The sequence below is a fragment of the Psammomys obesus genome, unplaced genomic scaffold, assembly GCF_907164565.1.
Source record: "Psammomys obesus unplaced genomic scaffold, mPsaObe1.curated_primary_1811, whole genome shotgun sequence".
Taxonomy (NCBI): Eukaryota; Metazoa; Chordata; class Mammalia; order Rodentia; family Muridae; genus Psammomys; species Psammomys obesus.
Window position 1 is genome coordinate 5,186,097 of NW_026591872.1, and position 22,913 is coordinate 5,209,009.

Below are 22,913 nucleotides of genomic sequence, written 5' to 3' on the forward strand. Positions count from 1 at the left end.
CTTGCTTGGTGTTCACAGTGGTCAAAAAAGGGTTATGAGATTCCTTGGAATGGGAGTCACAGATGGTTGTGAACTTCTGTGGATGCTGGGAATTGGGCCTGGGTCGTCTGCTAGAGTAACAAGTGCTTTTTAGCTTTTTAGTTATTTCTCTAGCTCCATAGTAACCCCCATTCTATACTGTATTTCTTTTAGGTCAACATTTAAAAATTCTCATGTAAGGGAAAATAGATACTTTCTGTTTTTCTGTGTTTGAACTATTTAGCATTCTGTCCTCCAGTTCTATTTATGTTGTTGCAAATAGCAGAATTTAATTATTTCAAAGGCTAGGTAACATTCCATAGAGCAGTACTACTTTTAAAAATTCAATTACTATTACTAGTATATTGCAATATTATAGAGTTGTATAGTATAATGTATTACTATTTATTACAATAGTAGCATCATGAGACTACTTATATTTCCTAGCACGATATACTTACATTACTTTAATAATTAATATCATCAGTGTTACTGTTAATTTAATTGGGCCTTATTTCAGTCAACTATTTTTAGCTTAAGACTCTATGTACACTTAAAAACAGCAAGACTCTAGTTTGTTAAAGGTGTTAAATAATTTATGGTATTTTTTGTCAGTGATAGCAGGTCTATCGTAACTTTTCATCCAGTCTCCCTAGTAGACAAATCCTTAAGTATCTTAACATACACAGTTAAGAAAACAATCACTGGAAACTGATTTGGCTGAAATAAAATAAAAGCAAACTAAATCCAATAGCTTTGCTGTTTGTACATGTACATCCAGTATTTGTAACTTCTATAGGTAAAAGTAAGTTCAAGTTTAGAACATTTATTATTCTTTTGGAAACTATTAGTAATGGAAATATACTCTTTCACAGGTATCAAGGTTACATCTATACATATCGAGTGTCCCAGACAGACACAGGTTCTTGGAGTGCTGAGGTACAGCTCTTTTATTTACTTTTACTTCTCTGAATATCAGAAAAGTGCTTGAAATTTAGGTTGGTGAAATCTTCTCAACAATATGATTATATGTCATCCAGTGACAAGTTACCAGGCACAGAGTTTGAACAAAGAGGCATTTCCAATCACTTGGGCAATTTATGCTGCTCTGTGTGCAGCATAAATTATAGCTCTCTAAAGAGCTATATTAGAGGCCTCTAGATAGCTGGAATAGAGAAGAGGGGAAATTGTAGGTTTATTTAATTAAATAATTTTCCGAGAATTTCATACATATATGCACAATGAATTCCTACCTACTATTGTAGTGTTTTAAAGGGATATTTTATAGAATAATAGTCCTCTTCAAACTTGGGACTCCCTAGGAAGGGAGTTGCAGAAGGAGAGGAGGAGGTAAGTGCATGCATTTCTGGGTACCTATCTTGGCTTCAATAGGCAAGATCCCTTTAGTTTTCCTTATGAACTAAGACTTGGAATAAGATTTATTCAGAATGAAGGTTTCTTCTGGCTTCTGTGTCAGTCCAAGAAATGAGTCAAATCTTTCTACAGATCAAGCTGCTATAGAACAGCCCATTTCCTGTTTTCACCCTCTTCTGATGTCTGTCCACTTGCCTTTCTGAGTGACCCAGGGTCCTCCTTCTTGCTTAGCTTCTTCAGGTGTACAAATTTTTAGTATGTTTATCCTATATTATATGTCTAATAGCCACTTATAAGTGAGTATATACCATGTGTGTCTTTCTGCTTCTGGGATACCTCACTAAGGATGATCTTTTCTAGTTCCCACCACTGTGTTGAAAATTTTATGATTTCGTTGATTTTAATTGCTGAGTAGTATTCCATTGTGTAAATGTACCACAATTTCTGTATCTATTCTTTAGTTGAGGGACATTTGGGTTGCTTCCATGTTCTGGCTATTACAAATAAAGCTGCTACGAACATGGTTGAGCAAATGTCCTTGTTGTGTACTTAAGCATATTTGCCCAGGAGTGGTATGTCTGGATCTTTAGGTAGCAGTATTCCTAATTGTCTGAGAAAGTGCCAGATTGATTTCCAAAGTGGTTGTACAAGTTTACATTCCCACCAGCAATGGAGGAGGTTTCCCCTTTCTCCACATCCTCTCCAGCATGTGTTGTCACTTGAGTTTTTGATCCTATCCATTCTGATGGGTGTAAGGTGAAATCTCAGGGGCATTTTGATTTGCATTTCCCTGATAGCTATGGATGTTGAGCGTTTAAGTGTTTCTCTACCATTCGATATTCTTATACTGAGAATTCTCTGTTTAACTCTGTACCTCAGTTTTTAATTGGATTATTTGACTTGTTGCTTTTTAAATTCTTGAGTTCTTTATGTATTCTGGATATTAGCCCTCTGTCAGACATAGGGTTGATGAAGACCCTTTCCCAGTCTGTAGGCTGTTGTTTTGTTTTGATGACAGTGTCCTTTGCTTTACAAAAGCTTTTCAGTTTCATGAGGTCCCATTTATTGATTGTTGATCTTAGAGCCTATGCTGTTGGTGTTTTGTTCAGGAAATTGTCTCATGTGCCAATGAGTTCAAGATTATTTCCCCCTTTTTCTTCTAACAGATTTAGTGTGTCTGGTTTTATGTTGAGGTCTTTTATCCACTTGGACTTTAGTTTTGTGCAGGGTGATAAAAATGGGTCTATTTGCATTTTTCTACATGTCGACAACCAGTTAGACTAGCACCATATGTTGAAGACACTCTCTTCTTTTTATTGTATGGTTTTTGCTTCTTTGTCAAAAATCAAGTATATGTAGGTGTGTGGGTTTATTTCTGGGTCTTCTATTCAATTCCACCATTCTGTTACTATGCAAGTACCATGCAGTTATTATTAGTATTGCTCTGTAGTACAGTTTGAGATCAGGCATGAAGATACCTCCAGATGATCTGATGTTGAACAGAATTCTTTTGGCAATTCTGTGTTTTTTGTTTTTTCATATGAAGTTGAGAATTTTTCTTTCTAGGTCTGTAAAGAATTGTGTTGATATTTTGATGGAAATTGAACTGAATCTGTAGATTGCTTTTGGTAGGATGGCCAATTTCACTTTGTTAAAATCCTACTGATCCATGAGCACTGGAGATCTTTCCATCTTCTAATATCTTCTTCAATTTCATTCTTCAGAGACTTGAAGTTTGTTTTTTTTTTTTTTCAAACAGGTCTTTTACTTGCTTAGTTAGACTCACATCAAGGCACTTCATGATATTTGTGGCTATTGTGAAGGGTGAAGTTTCCCTAATTTCTTTCTTAACCCTTTTGTCTTTTGTATACAGAAGGGCTACTGATTTTTTTGAGTTAATTTTGTATCCAGCCACTTTGCTGAAGGTGTTTATCAGCTAAGAGTTCTCTGGTTGAATTTTTGGAGTCACTCATGTATACTATTATGTCATCTGCAAATAATGATACTTTAACTTCTTCCTTTCTGATTTGTATCCCCTTGGTCTGCCTTAGTTGTGTTATTGCTCTAGCTAGGACTTCAAGTACTATGTTGAAGAGATATGGAGAGAATGGACAGCCTTGCCTTGTCCCTGGTTTCAGTGGGTGTGATTTAAGTTTCTTCCTGTTTATTTCCATGTTGGCTAAGGCTTGCTGTATATTGTCTTTACTATGTTTAGGTATGTGCCTTGTATTCCTGATCTCTACAAGACTTTAAACATGAGTGGGTGTTGGTTTTTGTCAAATGATTTTTCGCCTTCTAGGGAGATATTCATGTGGCTTTTCTCCTTCAATTTGTTTACATTGTGGATGACACTGATGGATTACTATATATCGAATCACCCTTGCACTCCTGGGATGAAGCCCACTTGGTCATGGTGGATGATAGATTTTATATGTTCTTGGATTCAGTTTGCAAGTATTTTATTGAATATTCTTGCATTAACGTTCATAAGAGAGATAGGTCTGAAGTTTTTTTTTTTTTTTGGGTCTGTGTGGTTTAGGTATCAAGGTGACTGTGGCTTCATAGAATGAGTTTGGTAATGTTCCTTCTGTTTCTATTTTGTGGAATAGTTTGAAAAGAATTAGAGTTAGCTCTTCTTTGAAGGTATAATAGAATTTTGCACTAAAACCATGTGGTCCTGGCTTTTTTTTTTTTTTTTTTTGGCAGGGAGACTTTTGATGACTGCTTCTATTTCCTTTGGGGATATAGGAATATTCAGTCTATTTACCTTATCTTGATTTAATTTTGTTAAATGGAATCTATCTAAAAATTCTACATTTCATTTAGATTTTCAAATTTTGTGGCATAGCTTTTTGTAGTAAAATCTAATGATTTTATTTCCTCAGTGTCTGTTTTGTCCCCCTTTTCATTTCTGATTTTGCTGATTTGGATAGTGTCTCTCTGCCTTTCCATTAGTTTGGCTAAGGGTTTGTCTATTTTATTGATTTTTTAAATAACCAGCTCTTGGTCTCATTGATTCTTTAAATTGGTTTCTTTGTTTCTAATTCATTGATTTCAGCTCTGAGTTTGATTATTTCCAGTCATCTACTCTTCTTGGGTGTGTTTGCTTCTTTTTTTCTAGGGATCTTATGTGTGCTGATAATTTGCTTGTGTGAGATATCTTAAACTTTTTTCTGGAAGCACTTAGTGCAATGAACTTTCCTCTTAGCACTGCTTTCAGTGTGTCCCATAAGTTTGGGTAAGTTGTGCCTCCACTTTCATTGAATTTTAGGAAGTCTCTAATTTCTTTTTTCATTTCTTCCTTGACTAAGCTGTCATTGAGTAGAGAGTTGCTTAGTTTCCATGTATATGCAAGCTTTTTGCTATTTGTGTTGTTGTTGAGGTCTAGTTTTATGCAATGATGATCTGATAGGATATGAGAATATATTTCAATCTTTCTGTATCTGTCCAGGCTTGCTCTGTGCCTGAATATATGGTCAGTTTTTGAGAGGGATCCATGAGGTGCTGAAAAGAAGGTATATTCTTTGAGTTTGGGTGAAAAGTTCTGTAGACATCTATTAGGTCCATTTGATTTCGGACCACTGTAAGTGTCATTTTTTCCTTATTTGGCTTCTGTGTAGGTGCTTTGTCCCTTGGTGAGAATGGAGTGTTGAAGTCTCCCACTATTAATGTGTTGGGATCAATTTGTGAATTAAGTTTTAACAATGTTTCATTTACAAATATAGGTGCTCTTGTATTTGGGACATAGATGTTCAGTATTTTGATGTTCTCCTGCTGGATGTTTACTTGGATGAGAATGAAGTGCCTCTCCTCATATTTTTTGAGTAATTTTGGTTCAAAGTCTGTTTTATTAGATATTAGGATAGCTATCCCAGCTTGTTTTTGGTGTCCGTTTGCTTGAAAAACATTTTTTCCAGCCCTTTACTCTGAGGTTGTGTTTATCTTAGTTGTAAGGGTATGTTTCTTGAATGCCGCAGAATGTTGGATCCTGTTTCCACAACCATTCTGTTAGTCTATATCTTTTTATTGGAGATTTGAGTCCATTGATGTTGATAGATAATAATGACCAGGGAAGGTCAGTTACTTTTCTTGTTGAGTTGGTGGTGTTACTGTGTTTAAATCCTTGTTTTCTTTTATTTTTATTTTTTGTTGTTGTGATGTTATCTATATACTGTGTTTTCTTGGGTGTATTTGTTTTTGTTGGATTGGGGTTTTCCTTGTATTCGGGTTGGGTTGCTGTGTTGATACTATTTAGTTTAGTCATGTAGTATATTGTTTTTTCCATTTATGTTGATAGATACTTTGTTGGGTATAGTAGTCTGGGCTGACATCTTCTGTGGTCCTTTAGAGTCTGCATGACATCTTCTTTGGCCCTTCTGGCTTTCATAGTTTCTGTTGAGAAGTCTGGTGTGATTCTAATAGGTTTACCTTTGTATGTTACTTGGCCTTTTTCCCTTGCTGCTTTTAATATTTTTTCTTTGCTCTTTAGATTTAGTGTTTTGACTATTATGTGCCATGAGGAATATCTTTTCTGGTCTTGTCTATTTGGTGTTCTGTAGGCCTCTTGTATGTTTATGGACATCTCTTTGTTTAAGTTGGGAGAATTTTCTTTTATGATTTTCTTCAAAATATTTTCTGGACCTTGGAGCCTGGAATCTTCTTTTCCATCTATTCATATTATTTTTAGATGTCATCTTTTCTTGGCATCCTTGATTTCTTGGAAGTTTTGTGTTTGGAACTTTTCTGACTTTATTTTTTCTTTGAGAGATATATCAATTTCTGCAATTGTATCTTTATCACCTGACATTCTCTCTTCCACTTCTTGTATTCTATTGGTGATGCTTACCTTTGTGGTTCCTGATGTTTTCTCTGATGTTCTCCAGCTCCAGGGTTTTCTCTGTTTATGTTTTCTTTATTCTTTCTGTTTTTATGTCTTTCACCATTTCCTTCATCTATTTGAATGTGAATTCCTGTCTTTCCATGATGGCCTCTACTTTTGCTGTTGTTGTAGTTTATTTTCTCTCTATATGTCACTAATTGTCCCTCTACTTGTTTCTCTATTTGTTTGGCTGTAGTTGCCTGTATTTCTTTGAGAGTTTTGTTCGTTTCCTTTTTATGTGCCTCTAATATCTGGTTAAGCTCAGAGTTGAGATCATTTTCCTATGTTTCTGACAGATTAGCATGTTCATTGATTTTTGGGGTTGCTGGTGAAGCCATAATGTCTTGATTTTTTTTAATTTGTTCTTTAACCTAGCTCTAGCCATCTCCTTATCCATACCTTGGCTGTTTTTTTTTCCTGGAGTCTGTACTTCTGACTGACTCTGTTTTTCTCTGGTGTCTGGAGTATTCTTCAGGAAGATGAGAGAGGTCCACAGGTTTGAGGGTAGATGTTGATGTTTCAGTTTTAGCTAAGGTAGGAAGGTCGCAGGCATAGGTGCATAAGTGTGGGTGAACAAACAAGGGCATGTGCATGGAAGTGTGCCTTGAAGAACAGGGTTCTAGAATGTGTAGATGTCTGGAATGTGGGACTTAAGCACAGGAGCGGGTATGGGTGCTGGCTCTGTTGGCCGGCGCAATGCACATGTGTAGGTAATCTGAATACCATGGTGGCCTACAGGCCTATTGTACTGTCCTCCTGGTATGCAGATCTGTCTGGACTCTAGGAATTCTTTGCCTGGACTCCACTGGTAGAACCACAGAACACTGGCTTCAATGTTAGAATGCTGTCCAAAGAATCCCTATGTTGCCCACAGTGGGGGTGTGGGTAGGAAGGATATAATGTCTGGCTGCTAGGGCAGAGGGACCCTGGATCTGGGGTTCTGCATGCACTCACTTGAAGGCACACTCATTCTCTAGCAGGCCTAATCGAAAAGCACAGGGGTTCCCCCTGTCTTGTACTCTCAGATTTGGGCCTGCAGAGGCAAATGAGAATGTAGGAGATCAGTCAGCTCAGTGGTGTCCACTGTTTGTTCGCTGGGTAGAGAGATCCTTACTTAGGGTAGCCACTTCTTAGACAAGGAGGTCAGGAGGCATCTGTTGGGCTAGCTGTCACCTTTCCACCCAGGAGGCAGGTACAGTGACCTGCTGGGAGGCCCTGGGAAGCCAGTAAAGCTGGCTGCAGACCTGAGTCTTCCCTACAGGGTCCTGCTGGGAGGCCTGTACAACTGTCTGCTGCTGCCACTGAGGAACTCGGAGACCTACCTCTGCTGTCTCAGTTACTGAGAAAGGAGGCCCATGCTTGGACCAACAGGTACTGCAGACCACCTCTGCAAAGGAGGGAGGCCTGTGCTTGGGCCAGAGGTTGAATATTCGCCACTCCCTGGAGACTTCTGTGGGTTAGCTGGATCCAAATGGTCTCAGCTCATGGGTTGTCTCCTCTAGCCCAGGAATTTTCAATGTTGATGTTCTGGCTTCAGTTGCCCCTCCACTCAACAATTTCAGAGTTTTGGATCCTGTGGCCCTCAGATATTGTGTGCGCTGGTCAAAGACATCTTGGATCTTATTATCAACTTCTATTAGTAACTAAATTTGTGCATTTATAGCATTATAAAGTCTACAAAAAAAGTCTTACAAATTTATCATTAAAAAGCACAGTACAAATTATAAGCATTTGAATTGCCAAAATGAATTAGAATACATTTAAGAACATTATTATCCACTTGGACACTGAACTGCCATGGGCTACATCTGTGCAGGGGTTCTAGGTTATCTCCACGAATAGTCCTTGGTTGGAGTATGAGTCTCTGGGAAGTTCCCTGTGTTCAAATTATCTTGTTCTGTTGCTCTCCTTGTGGAATTCCTGTCCCCTCCAGCTCTTACTATTTCCCACTTCTTACATAAAATTCCATTCTCTCTGCCCATCAGTTGTCCATCAGGCTCAGCATCTGCTTTGACAGTCTATACTGCAGAGGCTTTCAGAGGCCCTCTGTGGCAGGTTCCAAGTGGGTTTAGTAATGGGAAGAGGGACTGCCTCTGACATAATCTGATTGGCCTGCTCTTTGATCACCTCCCCCTGAGGGGGGAGCAGCCTTACCAGGCCACAGTAGAGGACAATGCAGCCACTTTTGATGAGAACTGATAGACTAAGATCAGAAAGGAGAGGAGATCCTCCCCTATCAGTGGACTTGGGGAGTGGCATGCATGCAGAAAGGGGAGGGAGGGTGGGATCGGCAGGGGAGGAGGGAGGGGCTTATGGGGGGATACAAAATGAATAAAGTGTAATTAATAAAAAATTAAAAAAAAGAAAATTATAAAAAAAAGAACATTATTATCTTATTAGCTGGTTAATTTTATATTTTACGTTTTATTTTTAACTTTTTAAAATAGGATTAGGGATGAAACCTTGAGTCTCATGCATACTAGGCAGTTGCCATACCACTGAATAATATCCCCAACTATTTTTGTTATTTAATTGCCACATATTTACTTTATATAATAACGTGTTTCATAAGACAAGTATATAATGTTCTTTGATCATGTTCCTCCATATGATACTATATCCCTCTCTGGCCATATTGTACTTTATGTCAGGATAATGAATACTGTGATACTATCCAAGGAAAAATCAGTATCAATTCTAGTGACAACTATACTTCTTAAAAATCTATTATTGCAAATAAATAAGCAATTTTATTTATCAGGAAGAAGAGTTATGTATAGCTGATATATGAATTTGTGTAGGAGTTGTCCATAAATAATCTTTTTCCCTCAAGTAATATTCTTTTTTCCTTTTTTTTAAATTTATTTTTTATATTAATTACAGTTTATTGACTTTGTATCCCAGCTGTGGCCCCCTCCCTCATTCCTTCCCAATCCCAGCCTCCCTCCTTTATCTCCTCCCATTCCCCTCTCCATCCCCCCTTTCATCTGACCCTAGCTTATCATTTCTCATCAGGACTGGCTGCATTGTCTTCCTCTGTGACCTGGCAAGGCTGCTCCCACCTCAGGGGAGGTGGTCAAAGAGCCCACCACTGAGTTCATGTCAGAGATAGTCCCTGTTCCCATTACTAGGGAACTCACTTGAATACTGAGCTGCCAAGGGGTACATCTGAGCAAGGGTTCTAGGTAATATCCATGAATGGTCCTTGGTTGGAGTTTCAGTCTCAGAAAAGACCCCTGTGCCCAAAATATTCTTTTATTTTCAAGAAATATTCTTTTATTTTTAATTTTAAAAAGATGTTTTATTACATAAGAAGGCAGAGTCCTTCTACATCAGGAGTGGGTCCTAAAACATATGGTAAAAAAAAGCTGCCAGACTGCAGGATTTTCTTTTCTTTTTTTTAAATTTAATTTTATTTATATACTTATTTATTACAATTTATTCACTTTATATCCCTGCTGCATCCTCTCATTGTCTCCTCCAAGTCCCACCCACCGTTCCTCTTCTCCCTCTATGTCTTTTTTCCTAGTCCCCTGATAGGGAAGGACCTCGTCCCTTTCTATCTGACTCTAGCCTATCAGGTCTCATCAGGACTGGCTGCATTGTCTTCCTCTGTGGCCTGGGAAGGCTGCACCTTCTGGGGGAGGTGATCAAAGAGCCAGCCACTGAGTTCATGTCAGAGGCAGTCCCTGTACTCCTTACTAGGGAACTCACTTAGAAACTGAGCAGCCAATGGGCTTCCTTTGAACAGGGGGTCTAGGTCCTCTCCATGCATGGTCCTTATTTAGAGTATCAGTCTCTGCAGACAACATGGGCCCAGGTAGTTTATTTAGATTTGTTGTTTTCCTTGTGGAGTTCCTGACCCCTCCACATCTTTCTATCTCCCTCTTCTTCCATAAGGATTCCGGCACTCTGCCCAAAGTTTGGCTATGAATCTCAGTATCTCTTTCTATACCCTGGTAGGTAATGTCTTTCAGAGTAAGCTGAGCAATTAAAATATTTTAATGGAGAGTCTTTGATTTTTTTGTGATTTAAGAAATTAGTTCTTTGAATATTTTGTATGATATGTTTTGATCATATTCACCTTTGTCCTCCAACTTCTCCCAGATCCATTCCTCCCTCTTTATCCACACAACTTTGTTTAATCCTATTTTTTCCTAAATATGTCAAAGCAATTTGTGCTATCCAAATATTCTTGCATGTGTGGCTTTCCACTGAAGCATGATTGACTTATCACTGTTTATTCTCTTAAAGAAAACTGGCTTTCCTTCTGGTAGCTGTCAGTTACCAATAGCTCCTTTGCTAGAAGTGGACTTTGTGCATACTTCCACTCTTCATGCTGAGATTTGGTCTGACTTAGGCTTGCACAGGTCTTATGTATGCTGTTATAACCACCATGAGCTCATACGTGAAGATTTCCTGCTGTGTCTGGAATACACTGTTTCCTTGTAATCATCCACCACTTCTGGCCTTTATATTCTTTTCACCCCTCTTCCTCAATGATCCCAAGCCTTGGGAGGAAGGGATGGGGTATGGATTCTTACACACATTTTATAATTTTTCTTTGATTTTTACATATATTATGTCACATTGTTATATGTTTGTAATCATTTTAAAAGAAGATAGATTATTGAGTATAAATATCCCTTACGTTATCTGATTTGATCCTCCTTGTTATAATAATATTGGAATTATTTGCACCATGAGAGCAGATGATTGGCATGAATTATCTTCAAATGTGAAAGAGGCAAAAACCTCTTTGTTTTATGAAATTAATATTGCATTTTTTCTTTCTACAAAATTTGCCTTCTTGTTAAGGTGAATATCAAACCAATGCATATTCTCTGAGCTCATATTGCCTGACTAGAAAAAAATTTCTTTAGTCATTGAAGACAAGCTGTGATTCTAAACATACTTCCATGGATTAAGAGGTGGCAATGTAGGAAACACACAGATATGAACAAGAACTGAATTCACTAACAGGATAGTGTTGCCAGTAATGCCTTTTTGTGTGTGATAAATGTCTTTCCAAAGTTCAGTAAGTGAAATAATTGCACTACTTTTAGGAAACACCATGTTAGTTCACCACATTATAAGCAAAAGTCATGTCAGTAGCATTCTATTCTCTGTTCATAGATTATGTTTGGAAGCTAGGTAAGTTTAAGACATGTTTTAAGATGTGAGATCACATCGAGGCTTGAATCTATTGAATTATAAGACAACTATGCATCTTTTTAATTTTAGGTAGACCACTGCTAAAGATATTAACTCAGTCCTTGGAGACTAAAATTATTATAATTTGTTGATTATCATTTATTAATATGTAGTTTGTCAACAGTGTGTTGTCAAAAGCATACTATTATCTTACTGCCAATTTCTGTGCTTTCAGATTTTTCTGCATAGTTGGTCATAAGGAGATCCTTAGCTATAAGCAAATTACTTTTTAGCCTAAGCAAAGCATCATAAATTAGGTCAGTCATTTGCTAAATAAAAGTTTCACCTCTAGTACAAATTGCTTCTATATGTCCAGTTCTATTAGTCTTCTCTGTCAGCATGGATAATCAAATGTTAACTATCAGTCCTTATAGAAATTATGCTTCTGTTGAAAATATGTTTATAAGCCACAAGAAAGAGTCTAAATGAAGTGTGGTTTGAAATGGTTCTCCTCTGGGGAAATATGTAGTTTCTCCTCTGGCTGATGACGTCAGCTTTGCAAGAAACTTCTTGTGTCTATTCTTAATCTGAAAAGAATGCAGAGACAATTCTGCTGCTTCTAATCATATGTGTGACCTTACATACACATCCTATGCAAAAATTTTCATTTACAGGTTTTTATCTGTGAAATGAGAATAATTGAAAGACTGTTGTATATCGACCAATCTCTGAGGAAATAATGAAGGTTAAAGATAAGAAAGTGTTTTGAAAAACCAAAAGATGCCCCAAGAAAGACCTTAGAAAGTATTTTGTACCCATTGTGTGCCTTTGTAATTTGAAGTCTGTCTTGGAGCGAAAGAGCTAATTGGGTCTCTGACTGTTTTCTGTCTGTTGAAAGTGTACAGGTGGACTCTAATTTACAGCTATCAAGAACATCTACAGGAAAACTACTTACTACAAAGTAGGCAATGACTGAGAGTGGCTGTGGATAGTCTTTTATGTCTAGTTTACAGTCTAGTTGACAGAAGTCTGTGTGCCAGCCTTCACGATTTCTCATTCAATGCTAAAAACCAAGCAGTTTCCATCTGAAAAAATCTTCCAGATGGAATATCTGAAAACAACTTTCTAAAAATAAATAAGTAAATAAAAGAAACAAAAGTAGTCATTATTCAATTGTTCATAGCAATACTATTTTATTTTATGTAAAATGACAGTTTTAAGCTGGTGCCTAAAGCTTGGCTCATAAGCTTTGTGGGGAATGTTGATTTCTTTGTGAGAGCACAGATGTCACAGAAAGAACACATTCCTAAAAACCACCTGCAAATGCGATCTCTTAAAAAACAAACAAACAAACAAACAAACAAAAAACTAGCACATATATAAATAAGGGTGGCCTTCTATAGTCTTTCATTTCCATGTCAGAGAAGAAAACTTGTCACTGTGTAGTGCTGAGTGTGAGAACGATTTGGGGAAGGAACATAAAATTTACATTAAGGATGTGTCAGTATGCTTTTTTTTTTCTATTCTTTTTTTTCAAGTTTATTATGACATAATTTATTTTAATACATTTCCTTTTATGTTATTATCATTTATTACAATTTATTCAATTTGTATCCCAGCTGTGCCCCCCCCTTGTGTCCCACCCCTAGTCCACTGATTGGGGAGGTCCTCCTCCCCTTCTGTTTGACCCTTACCTATCAGGTCTCATCATGACAGGTTGCATTGTCTTCCTCTGTGAACTGGTGAGGCTGCAGCCCCCAGTTCACCTCCCCAGTTCCCAGGGGGAGGTGATCAGAGAGCTTGCCATTGAGTTCATGCCAGAGAGAGTCCCTGTTCCCCTTATTAGGGACCCCACTTGGAGACTGAGTCTATGGACTACATCTGAGCCCATAGATCCTCTCCATGCATTATCTTGGTTGGGGTATCATTCTTTTCAGGGCCTCCAGGGCTCAGTATTTATGGCTCTGTTGGTCTCCTATTGGAGCTCCTCTCCCCTACAGGTCTTTCTGTCTCCCCCTCCTTTCCTAAGATTCCCTGCACTCTGCCCAAAGTTAGACTATGAGTCTCAGCCTCTACTTTGATACTTCGATCAATAAAGTCTTTCAGAGGCTGTCTGTGGTAGGCTCCTGTCCTGTTCCCTGTCTTCTCCTGCTTCTGATGTCTGTGGTGCTTGTCCATCTGAATGAGGATTGAGCATATTTCCTAGGGTCTTCCTTGTTGTTTAGCTTCTTTAGAAGTATAGATTTTAAAAGGTTTATACTACATTATGTGGCTAATATCCACTTATGGGTGAGTATATACCATGTGTGTCTTTCTGCTTCTGGGTTACCTCACTCAAGATGATCATTTCTAGCTCCCACCATTTGCCTGCAAATTTCATGATTTCCTTGTTTTTAATAGCTGAGTAGTATTCCTTTGTGTAAATGTACCACAAATTCTGTATCCATTCCTCCCATGAGGGACAAATATGTTGTTTCCACCTTCTGGATATTACAAATAGAGCTGCTTTGAGCATGGTTGAGTAAATGTCTTTGCTGTATACTTGAGCATATTTTGGATCTATGCCTAGGAGTGGTATAGCTGGATCTTGAGGTAGCAATATTCCTGTTTTTTTGAGAAAGCACCAGATTGACTTCCAAAGTGGTTGTACAAGTTTACACTCCCACTAGCAATGGAGGAGGGTTCCCCTTTCTCCACAACCTCTCCAGCATGTGTTGTCACTTGAGTTTTTAATCTTAGCCTTTCTGATGGGTGTAAGGGTTGTTTTGATTTGCATCTCGTTGATGACTAAGGATGTTGAACATTTCTTTTAGTGTTTCTTTGCTGTTCGATATTCCTCTATTGAGAATTCTCCATTTAGCTCTGTATCCCATTTTTAATTGGGTTACTTGGTTTGTTGATTTTTAACTTCTTTAGTTCTTAATGTATTCTGGATATTAGCCCTCTGTCAGATATAGGGTTGGTTAAAATCATTTCCAAATCTGTAACATGTGGTTTTATTCTGTTGCCAGTGTCTTTTGCTTTACAGAAGCTTTTCATTTTCTTGGGGTCCCATTTATTGATTGTTGATCTTAGAGCCTATGTTGTTAGTGTTCTGTTCAGGGAGTTGTCTACTGTGCCAATGAGTTCAAGGACATGCACCACTTTTCTTTTTTCCTGACAGGTTTAGTGTGTCTGGTTTTATGTTGAGGTCATTGATCTGCTTAAACTTTAGTTTTGTGCAGGGTGATAAATATAGATTGATTTGCATTTTTCTACATGTAGACATTAGACCAGCATCATTGGTTAAAAATGCTATCTTTTTTTCCATTGTATGGTTTTTGCTTCTTTGTCAAAAAATCGAATATCCATAGGTGTGTGGGTTTATTTCTGGGTCTTCTATTTGATTCCATTGATCCACTATTCTGTTTCTATGCCAGTACCATGCACTTTTGATTACTGTTGCTCTATAGTACAACTTGAGATCAGGCATGGAGATACCTCCAGAAGATCTGTACATGATTGTTTTAGCAATTATGGTTTTTTTTTCCATATGAATTTGAGAATTTTTTAAAAATTTTTCTTTAACTTTTATTAATTACACTTTATTCATTTTGTATCCCCCCCATAAACCCCTCCTTCCTCTTCTCCTGATCCCACCCTCCCTCCCCTTTCTGCATGCATGCCCCTCCCCAAGTCCACTGATAGGGGAGGTCCTCCTCTCCTTCTTTCTGATTTTAGTCTATCAGTTCTCATCAGAAGTGGCTGCATTGTCATCTTCTGTGGCCTGGTAAAGCTGCTCCTCCCTCAGGGGGAGGTGATCAAAGAGCAGGCCAATCAGATTATGTCAGAGGCAGTCCCTCTTCCTATTATTATGTAACCCACTTGGACACTGAACTGCCATAGGCTACATCTGTACAGGGGTTCTAGGTTATCTCCATGAATAGTCCTTGGTTGGAGTATGAGTCTCTGGGAAGTTCCCTGTGTTCAAATTTTCTTGTTCTGTTGCTCTCCTTGTGGAGTTCCTGTCCTCTCCAGCTCTTGCTATTTCCCACTTCTTACCTAAAATTCCATTCACTTTGCCCGACAGTTGACCATCTTTCAAAATTTGTAAAGAATTGTGTAGGTATTTTGATGGGAATTGCATTGAATCTGTAGATTGCTTTTGGTAGGATGGCCATTTTCACTATGTTAATTCTACTGATCCATGAGGATGGGAGAGCTTTCCATCTTCTGATATCTTCTTCAATTTATTCTTCAGAGACTTGAAATTTCTGTCATACAAGTCTTACACATGCTTGGTTAGAGTCAAAACAAGGTACTTTATGTTATTTGTGGCTATTGTAAAGGGTGTGGTTTCCTTAATTCCTATCTCAGCCCTTTTGTCTTTTGTGTATCGAAAAGCTACTGATTTTTTGAGTTAATGTTGTATCCAGCCATTTTGCTGAAGGTATTGATCACCCGAAGGAATTATCTATCTAGTAGAATTCTTGGGGTCACTCATGTATACTATTATATCAACTGTGAATAGTGATCCTTTGACTTCTTCTTTTCCATTGATCTCCTTTAGTCGTGTTATGCCTTTAGCTAGGACTGCAAGTACTTTGTTGAAGAGAGAAGGAGAGAGTGGGCAGCCTTACCTTGTCTGTGATTTTAGTGGGACTGATTTAAGTTTCTGTCCATTTAGTTTGATGTTGGCTATAAGCTTGCTGTTTATTGCCTTTACTATGTTTAGGTATGTGCCCTGTTTCCCTGATTTCTCCAAGATTTTAAACATGAACAGGTGTTGGATTTTGTCAAATGCTTTTTCAGCATCTAAGGAGATGATCATGTGTTTTTTTTCTCCTTCATTTTGTTTATATGGTGGATGACATTGATGGTTTTCCATATATTGAATTACCCTTGCATGCCTGGGATGAAGCCTACTTGGTCATGGTGGATGATATCTTTTATGTGTTCTTGTATTCGCTTTACAAGTATTTATTGGGTACTTTTGCATCAGTGTTCATAAGAGAGGTAGGAATGAACTTCTCCTTTTGTATGTGTGTGTGTGGTTAGGTATCAAGGTGATTGTGGCTTCATAGAATGAGTTTGGTGATGTTCCTTCTGTTTCTTTTTGTGGAATAGTTTGAAGAGAATTGGAGTTAGCTCTTCTTTGAAGGTCTGGTAGAATTCTGCACTGAAACCATCAGGCCTTGGGCTTTTTTTAGCAGGGAGAATTTTGATAACTGCTTCTATTTCCTTGGGGGATATAGGACTGTTTAATCTATCTACCCAATCTTGGTAAATGGAATCTATCAAGAAAATAGTCCATTTCATTTAGATTTTCAAATTTTGTGGCATATAAGCTTTTGAAGCAAGACCTATTGAATCTTTGAATTTCCACAGTGTCTGACGTTATATCCCCCTTTTCCTTTCTGATTTTGCTGATTTGGATAGTTTCTCTCTGCCTTTTAGTTAGTTTGGCTAAGGGCTTGTCTATCTTTTTTATTTTCACAAAGAACCAACTCTTGGTTTAATTGATTATTTGAATTAATTGATTATTGAATCAATTATTTGTTTCTAATTTACTGATTTCTGCCCTGAACTTGAGTATTTCCAGCTGTCTACTTCTCTTTGGTTTGTCTGCTTCTTTTTTTCTAGCACTTTCAGGTGTGGCATTAAATTGCTTGTATGAGATGTCTCAAAACTTTTCTGAAGGCGCTTAGTGCTATGAACATTCCACTTAGCACTGTTCTCATTGTGTCCCATAAATTTGAGTAAGTTGTGCCTTCCTTTTCATTGAATTTCTGGAAGTCTCTAATTTCTTTTTTTATTTTTATTTCTTCCCTGATCCAGCTGTCATTGAGTAGAGCATTGTTTAGTTTCCATGCATGTGTTGGCATTTTGTTATTTCTGTTGTTGAGGTCTAGTTTTGGGACATGGTGGTCTGATAAGACAGAAGTGATTATTTCAATATTTTTGTATCTGTTGAGGCTTGCTTTGTATCTAACTCTTTGTTTGTTCAATTTTGGAGAAAGTTCTGTGGAGTAATGAGAAGGAGGTATACTCTTTTGAGTTTGGGTAAATGGTTCTGTAGACATCTATAAGGTCCATTTGATTTAGGGCCTCTGTGAGTGTCATTATTTCCCTATTTAACTTCTGTTTGATGATCTGTCCCTTGGTGAGAGTGGAGTGTTGAAGTCTCCCACTATTAACGTGTTGAGATTGATGTGTGATTTGAGCTTTAATAATGTTTCATTTATGAATCAGTTGCTCTTGTATTTGGGGCATAGATATTCAGAATTGTAATGTCCACTTGATGGATTTTTTTTTATTAGAATGAAGTGTCTCTCCTCACTTTTTTTGATTAATTATCATTGAAAGTCTTTTTATTAGATATTAGGTTAGCTACTCCAGCTTGTTTTCTGGGTCCGTTTGCTTGAAAAACTTTTTTCCAGACCTTTACTCTGAGGACGTGTCTTTCGTTTTTACAAAGGTGTGTTTCTTGGATGCAGCAGAATGTTGGATCCTGATTCCATAACCATTCTGTGTCTTTTTATTGGAGAGTTGAGCCCATTAATGTTGATAGATAACACTGACCAATGGATGTTAGTTCCTTTCATTGTGGAATTAGAGGTGATAGTGTGTTTGTGTGCATGTTTTCTTTTATTTTTGTTGTAAGTTTATCTATGTTCTGTGTTTTCTTGGCTGCAGTTGATTTCATTAGATTGGAGTTTTTCCTCTAGTAACTTCTGTAGGTCTGGGTTGCTGCATAGATGTTGCTTAAGTTTAGTTTTTTCATGGAATATTTTTTTTTCATCTATGTTGATTGAAAACTTTGCTGGGTATGGTAGTCTGTGTTCTCTTAGAGTTTTCATGACATCTGCCCATGCCCTTAGGTCTTTCAAAGTTTTTGTAGAGAAGTCTGGTGTGATTCTGATAGGTCTAACTTTGTATGTTACTTGGTCTTTTTCCCTTGCTGCTTTTAATATTTTTTCTTTTTCTGTAGATTTAGTGTTTTGACTATTATGGGCCATGAGGAGTTTATTTTCTGGTATAGTCTGTTTGGTGTTCTGTAGGCCTCTTGTATGTTTATGGACATCTCTATAAGTTGGGAAAATTTTCTTCTATGATTTTCTTGAAAAATATTTTCTGGACCTTGGAGCCTGGAATATTCTTTTTTGTTTTTTCCTATTATTTTTAAGTTTTTTTTTTTCATGGTGTCTTTGATTTCTTGAATGTTTTATGTTTTGAACTTTTCCAATTTTATTTTTTCTTTGAGAGATACATCCAACATCCATTTCTGCACTTTTAATTTCAGTGGTTGAGATTCTCTCTTCCAGCTCTTGTATTCTGTTGGTGATGCTTACCTTTGAGGTTCCTGATCTTTTCTCTAAGTTCTCCAGCTCCAGGCTTTTCTCTGTTTCTGTTTTCTTTATTGATTCTAATTCTGTTTTCAGTCCTTGCACCATTTCCTTCAACTTTGAATGTGGATTCCTGTCTTTCCATGATGACATCTATTTTTTACTCATTTCCTCTTTATTTGCCTCTATTTGTGTGGTTAATTCTTTGAGAGCTTTGCTCATTTTCTCTTTATGTGCCTTTAATAACCTGGTAAGTACAGCTTTAAAATAATTTTCCTGTGTTTCCAATGAGTTAAAGTATCTATTGCTTTTAGGGGTTGCTGGTTTTTGTTGGATGTGTTTTTATGCCTACCTCTAGACATTTCATGGTCAGTAGGATTTGTTAATCTTTTCTGGAGCCTGTACTGCAGACTGGGCCCTTCTGTCTCTAGAATCTGGAGTATTCTTCAGGAAGATGAGAGAGGTCTACTGGTTTGAGAGTGGGTGTTGGTGTTTCAGTTGTAGCTAAGGGAGGAATGTCACTGGCACAAGTGAGGGAGTGCAGAAGTGTTTGTGGAGGTGTGTCCTTCTGGAAGGGTGGAGTGTGAGGGAGAAGCACAAGCAAGTCCAGGTTGTGGTGCAGATGTGGTTTGCATGGATGCAGTGTGCATGTGTAAGTGCCCTGAATGGCTCAGTGGCCCACTGTCTTGGTATTGTGCTCTAAGTGCTCAGATCTGCCTGAGCTGCACCATCTTGGCTCTAGGAATTGTTTGCCTGGACTCCACTGGGAGACCCACAGAACAGGGGCTTCACTGTTGAGAATGCTGTCCTAGAGATCCCTATGTTGCCCACAGCAGGGGTGTGGGAGGGATTGGATGTCTGTCTGCTAGCTTAGATGGACCCCTTATCTGGGGCTCTGTATGTCTTCTCTCACAGAAACACTCACTAGCAGGAGTGTGTAGAAAGTGTAAAGACCCGGGTGCACTCACTAAAGCTAAGGGCCTGTGAACTCACTCACAGGCTTAAGTGGTAAGCTCAGGGAGCCCAGAGTTCTCTACTCTTGGATTTGGGTCCCCTGTTTGGTCCTTAGAATAAAGAAACACCCTGTACCTGGGGTTATGTGTTCCTAGTTGGAAAACGCAGTCTATAGTTCGCCACTCTCAGAAGCCAGAGACATCCATGGGGGGCCTGGATCCAATCTGTCCAGCTCACGGTTGTCCCCTCTAGCCCAGAAGCTACAAAGTTGATACTCTTTCTTCAGCTGCCCATCCACTAACCAGTTTTGGATCGTCTGCCCTTCAGAAACAGTGCACACTGGTCTCTGACACCTTGGAGCCTCCAAGTCAGTATGTTTTAAGAGGTAAAAGTATATCTATTAGTCTCAGATAAGACCCGTACATCCAGATATTTTGGTTATGTTGATTTTCTTGTGGAGCTCCAGACCATTCTTTCTATCTCCTCCTTCTTTTATAAGATTCCCTGAACTCTGCCCAAAGTTTGGCTATGAGTTTCAACATCCACTTTAATACCCTGCTGGGTAGAGTCTTTAAGAGTATAAGTGATAGGCAGCTATGCATTTACATGTATTTTTTGTCTTTTGTATTAATTAATTCAATTTACATCTGGGCCATAGGCCCCTACTTATTCTCCTCCCATTCCCACCCTCCCTCCAGCATCCTCTTTCCCTTATCTCTCAGAATAAGGCAGCCCCCCCTTACCCTGACACCCCAGCTCATCTGTTCACATGAGGACTGGGTTCATCTTCTCTTGTGGCCTGGTAGGAAAGTCCCATCAGGGAATGTGATTAAAAAAAAAGCAGGCAACATAGTCCATGTCAGAGATATACCCCACTCCCCTAACTACTGGGTAGACATGAAGCCGAAGATGCTCATGGGACTTATCTTCTTGGGGTCTGTGCATGTTTGTCTATCCTGTACTATGTGACTGAAATCTGCTTATAAGTGAGTATATAACATGTGTGCCTTTTTGGGTCTGTGTTACCTCAATCAGGATGATCTTTACTAGTTCCTTCCATTTGCATGCAAATTTCATGATTTCCTTGTCTTTAACTTAACAGTCAGCTTTTAATTTCTGTGTAATAGTTTATGTTGTAAAATGATGATAGGGGACAGGTTGTTTGTTTGTTGTTGTTTTGGTTCCTCAGCCTTTTTATTAATGACATGTAGGACATAAGTTTTTTTTTTATGTTTAACTGCATCTCCTCTGTTGCTGAATTCATTGTGGGTAATGGCCTGTACACCCTTGGAGGTTCAGGATGTATGATGGGTAGCAGTCAGAAAGGGCAGGGCTGCGTGCAAGAACTTGTACAAACTAATGCTACCCTTGGGAGTACTGAAATGACAGCTCATTAGCTCCTCTTGCAGAGAAATTCAGTCAGGCAAAGTAAGTTCTTTTGGATATTATTTTTCTTTCTTCCTTATGTTTTCAAATATTTGAGCAAGTTACACAAATCTTACCTCTCTCACCACCCTCTCACATCTAATAGGTCTTTTAAAAAGTATTACAAGGCAGATAAATAATGTTTTGGTCTTTTATTTTTCCAGACGGCACCTGGGGTACATAAAAGATTTTTCCGGAAAATAAAAAATCTCATTTCAGCATTTCAGAAGCCAGATCAAGGCATTGTAATACCTCTGCAGTATCCAGTTGAGAAGTCCTCATCTAGGAGTACACAAGGTACCACAGGTGTGCCTAACTGCTCAGTTTTGAAAGAGTTGGAAAGTTTAGGATTAGGTGGTCAACATATTCATGACCACATCATAAACAGGAGGAGTCACAAGAAAAATGCAGCAAGGAGGTAGCTGTAGCCAGCAAATCAGATGAGAGGTAACTATGTGAAGGTGTATGATAAGCTCTAATAGACACTTTTAACAAAACTTTAGAACTATAGAAAGTTTATGAGTCTAGGATTTTTAACCTCTTTATTTTTATTTTATTCTCCTTACTGCTTTTTGTGTAGATAGTAAGCACCATTTTACTTCAGTAATCTGTGCACATATAATTTGAAAGAGAGGATAGTTCAAGGAATATGTGGGATATCTCTTTTTGCTAATTAAACAAACTCCTTTGCCCTTCTGGCACAGAAAGGCTAATGCTAGCTTAGTTCTTATGATCCTTACTTCTGAACTGATGGTGTTTGAATGAGTGAATAAAATTTTACAGTAGCAAAGGAAATCAAATTAGCAAACTTGCTTGTTTTACTGGCATGCATTATTCTCTTGAGCAAAGCTATTTTTAGTGAATGTGTTGAGCTAAAGACTAAACAACAGCCAACGATGTCTCTAGTGTTCTTTTATGAAAATGGTTAATATTTTGTTTTGTCTGAGATGAACCTTGATTGATAGAGTTAATATATATGATAAAATGAGATTTTTTAACTCTTATGACAGAGAACCAGGCTCAGGCATAAATTGATAGGCTCAAATGTGTATTAAATTAACAAATAGTTAGCCTTTGAAATCATCATAATAATGTAAATAGAACTTTAATTTAGAAAGCAGCCAACTTTCCTTCCTGTAGAGTAGTCTATTCTTTATGACAGAGTTTTAAATAATAGCTGCTCAGGGCATAGCACTGGGGTGAATATTACAAATTTGAGTTAAACTATTATTTTAATACTGTACAAATTTGTCTTGATTTTTGCTATTCTTTTTCTTTAGGGAGAAAAGAGTCTGATGTCTGCCTGAAAGCACCATGAGGAAGAATAACTCATCCTGTACTTTATTGTCAATAATTTAAGTATATGCCAAGTCTTGTATATTGTAGACAACACAGTTCACTGAGTTGCAAATGCCTTTTAAACATGATGTTAGTCCTGTAATAGAACCATCTTGCTGGTGTCAAAGCTGAAATTGGATGTGGTAGGCAACAAGTGGTTTAAAGTGAGGATTGGAAGACAAAATCCCTTAAGGTATTTTTAGCTACTGCATTTACAAATGAGAAACAATTTAAAAGCACAATGAAGACTTTACAAAAGATTGATGTCAACTCTTGCCAAATGTAAATAAAAATAATCTTCATTTTTTTTTTTGGTCAAAAGCAAAATTTTTGTGTATTTGTTTTTTTTTTTATTTATTTTTTCATTTTTGTGTATTTGATAGCTACTGATTTGCAAGCATCTTGCTTGACTTCCTGGCTAGCTGACTGGTGTGGAAATCTAGTAA

At 37.8% G+C, this 22,913-nt stretch overlaps 1 protein-coding gene across 2 annotated transcripts in view; it reads left to right on the forward strand.

The window, feature by feature from the left end:
• Sh2d1a (SH2 domain containing 1A) overlaps window positions 1–22,447 on the forward strand; it is a 39,945-nt gene extending 17,498 nt beyond the window's left edge. The window contains exons 2-4 of one of the 2 annotated variants that reach the window (XM_055612191.1): window positions 894–957; window positions 21,294–21,435; window positions 22,410–22,447. In XM_055612191.1, coding sequence (XP_055468166.1) covers window positions 894–957; window positions 21,294–21,435; window positions 22,410–22,447 — 244 coding nt within the window. The remainder of the gene's footprint in view (window positions 1–893; window positions 958–21,293; window positions 21,436–22,409) is intronic. The other variant, XM_055612192.1, reaches the window with a different exon arrangement.
• Window positions 22,448–22,913: the final 466 nt, after the last annotated feature.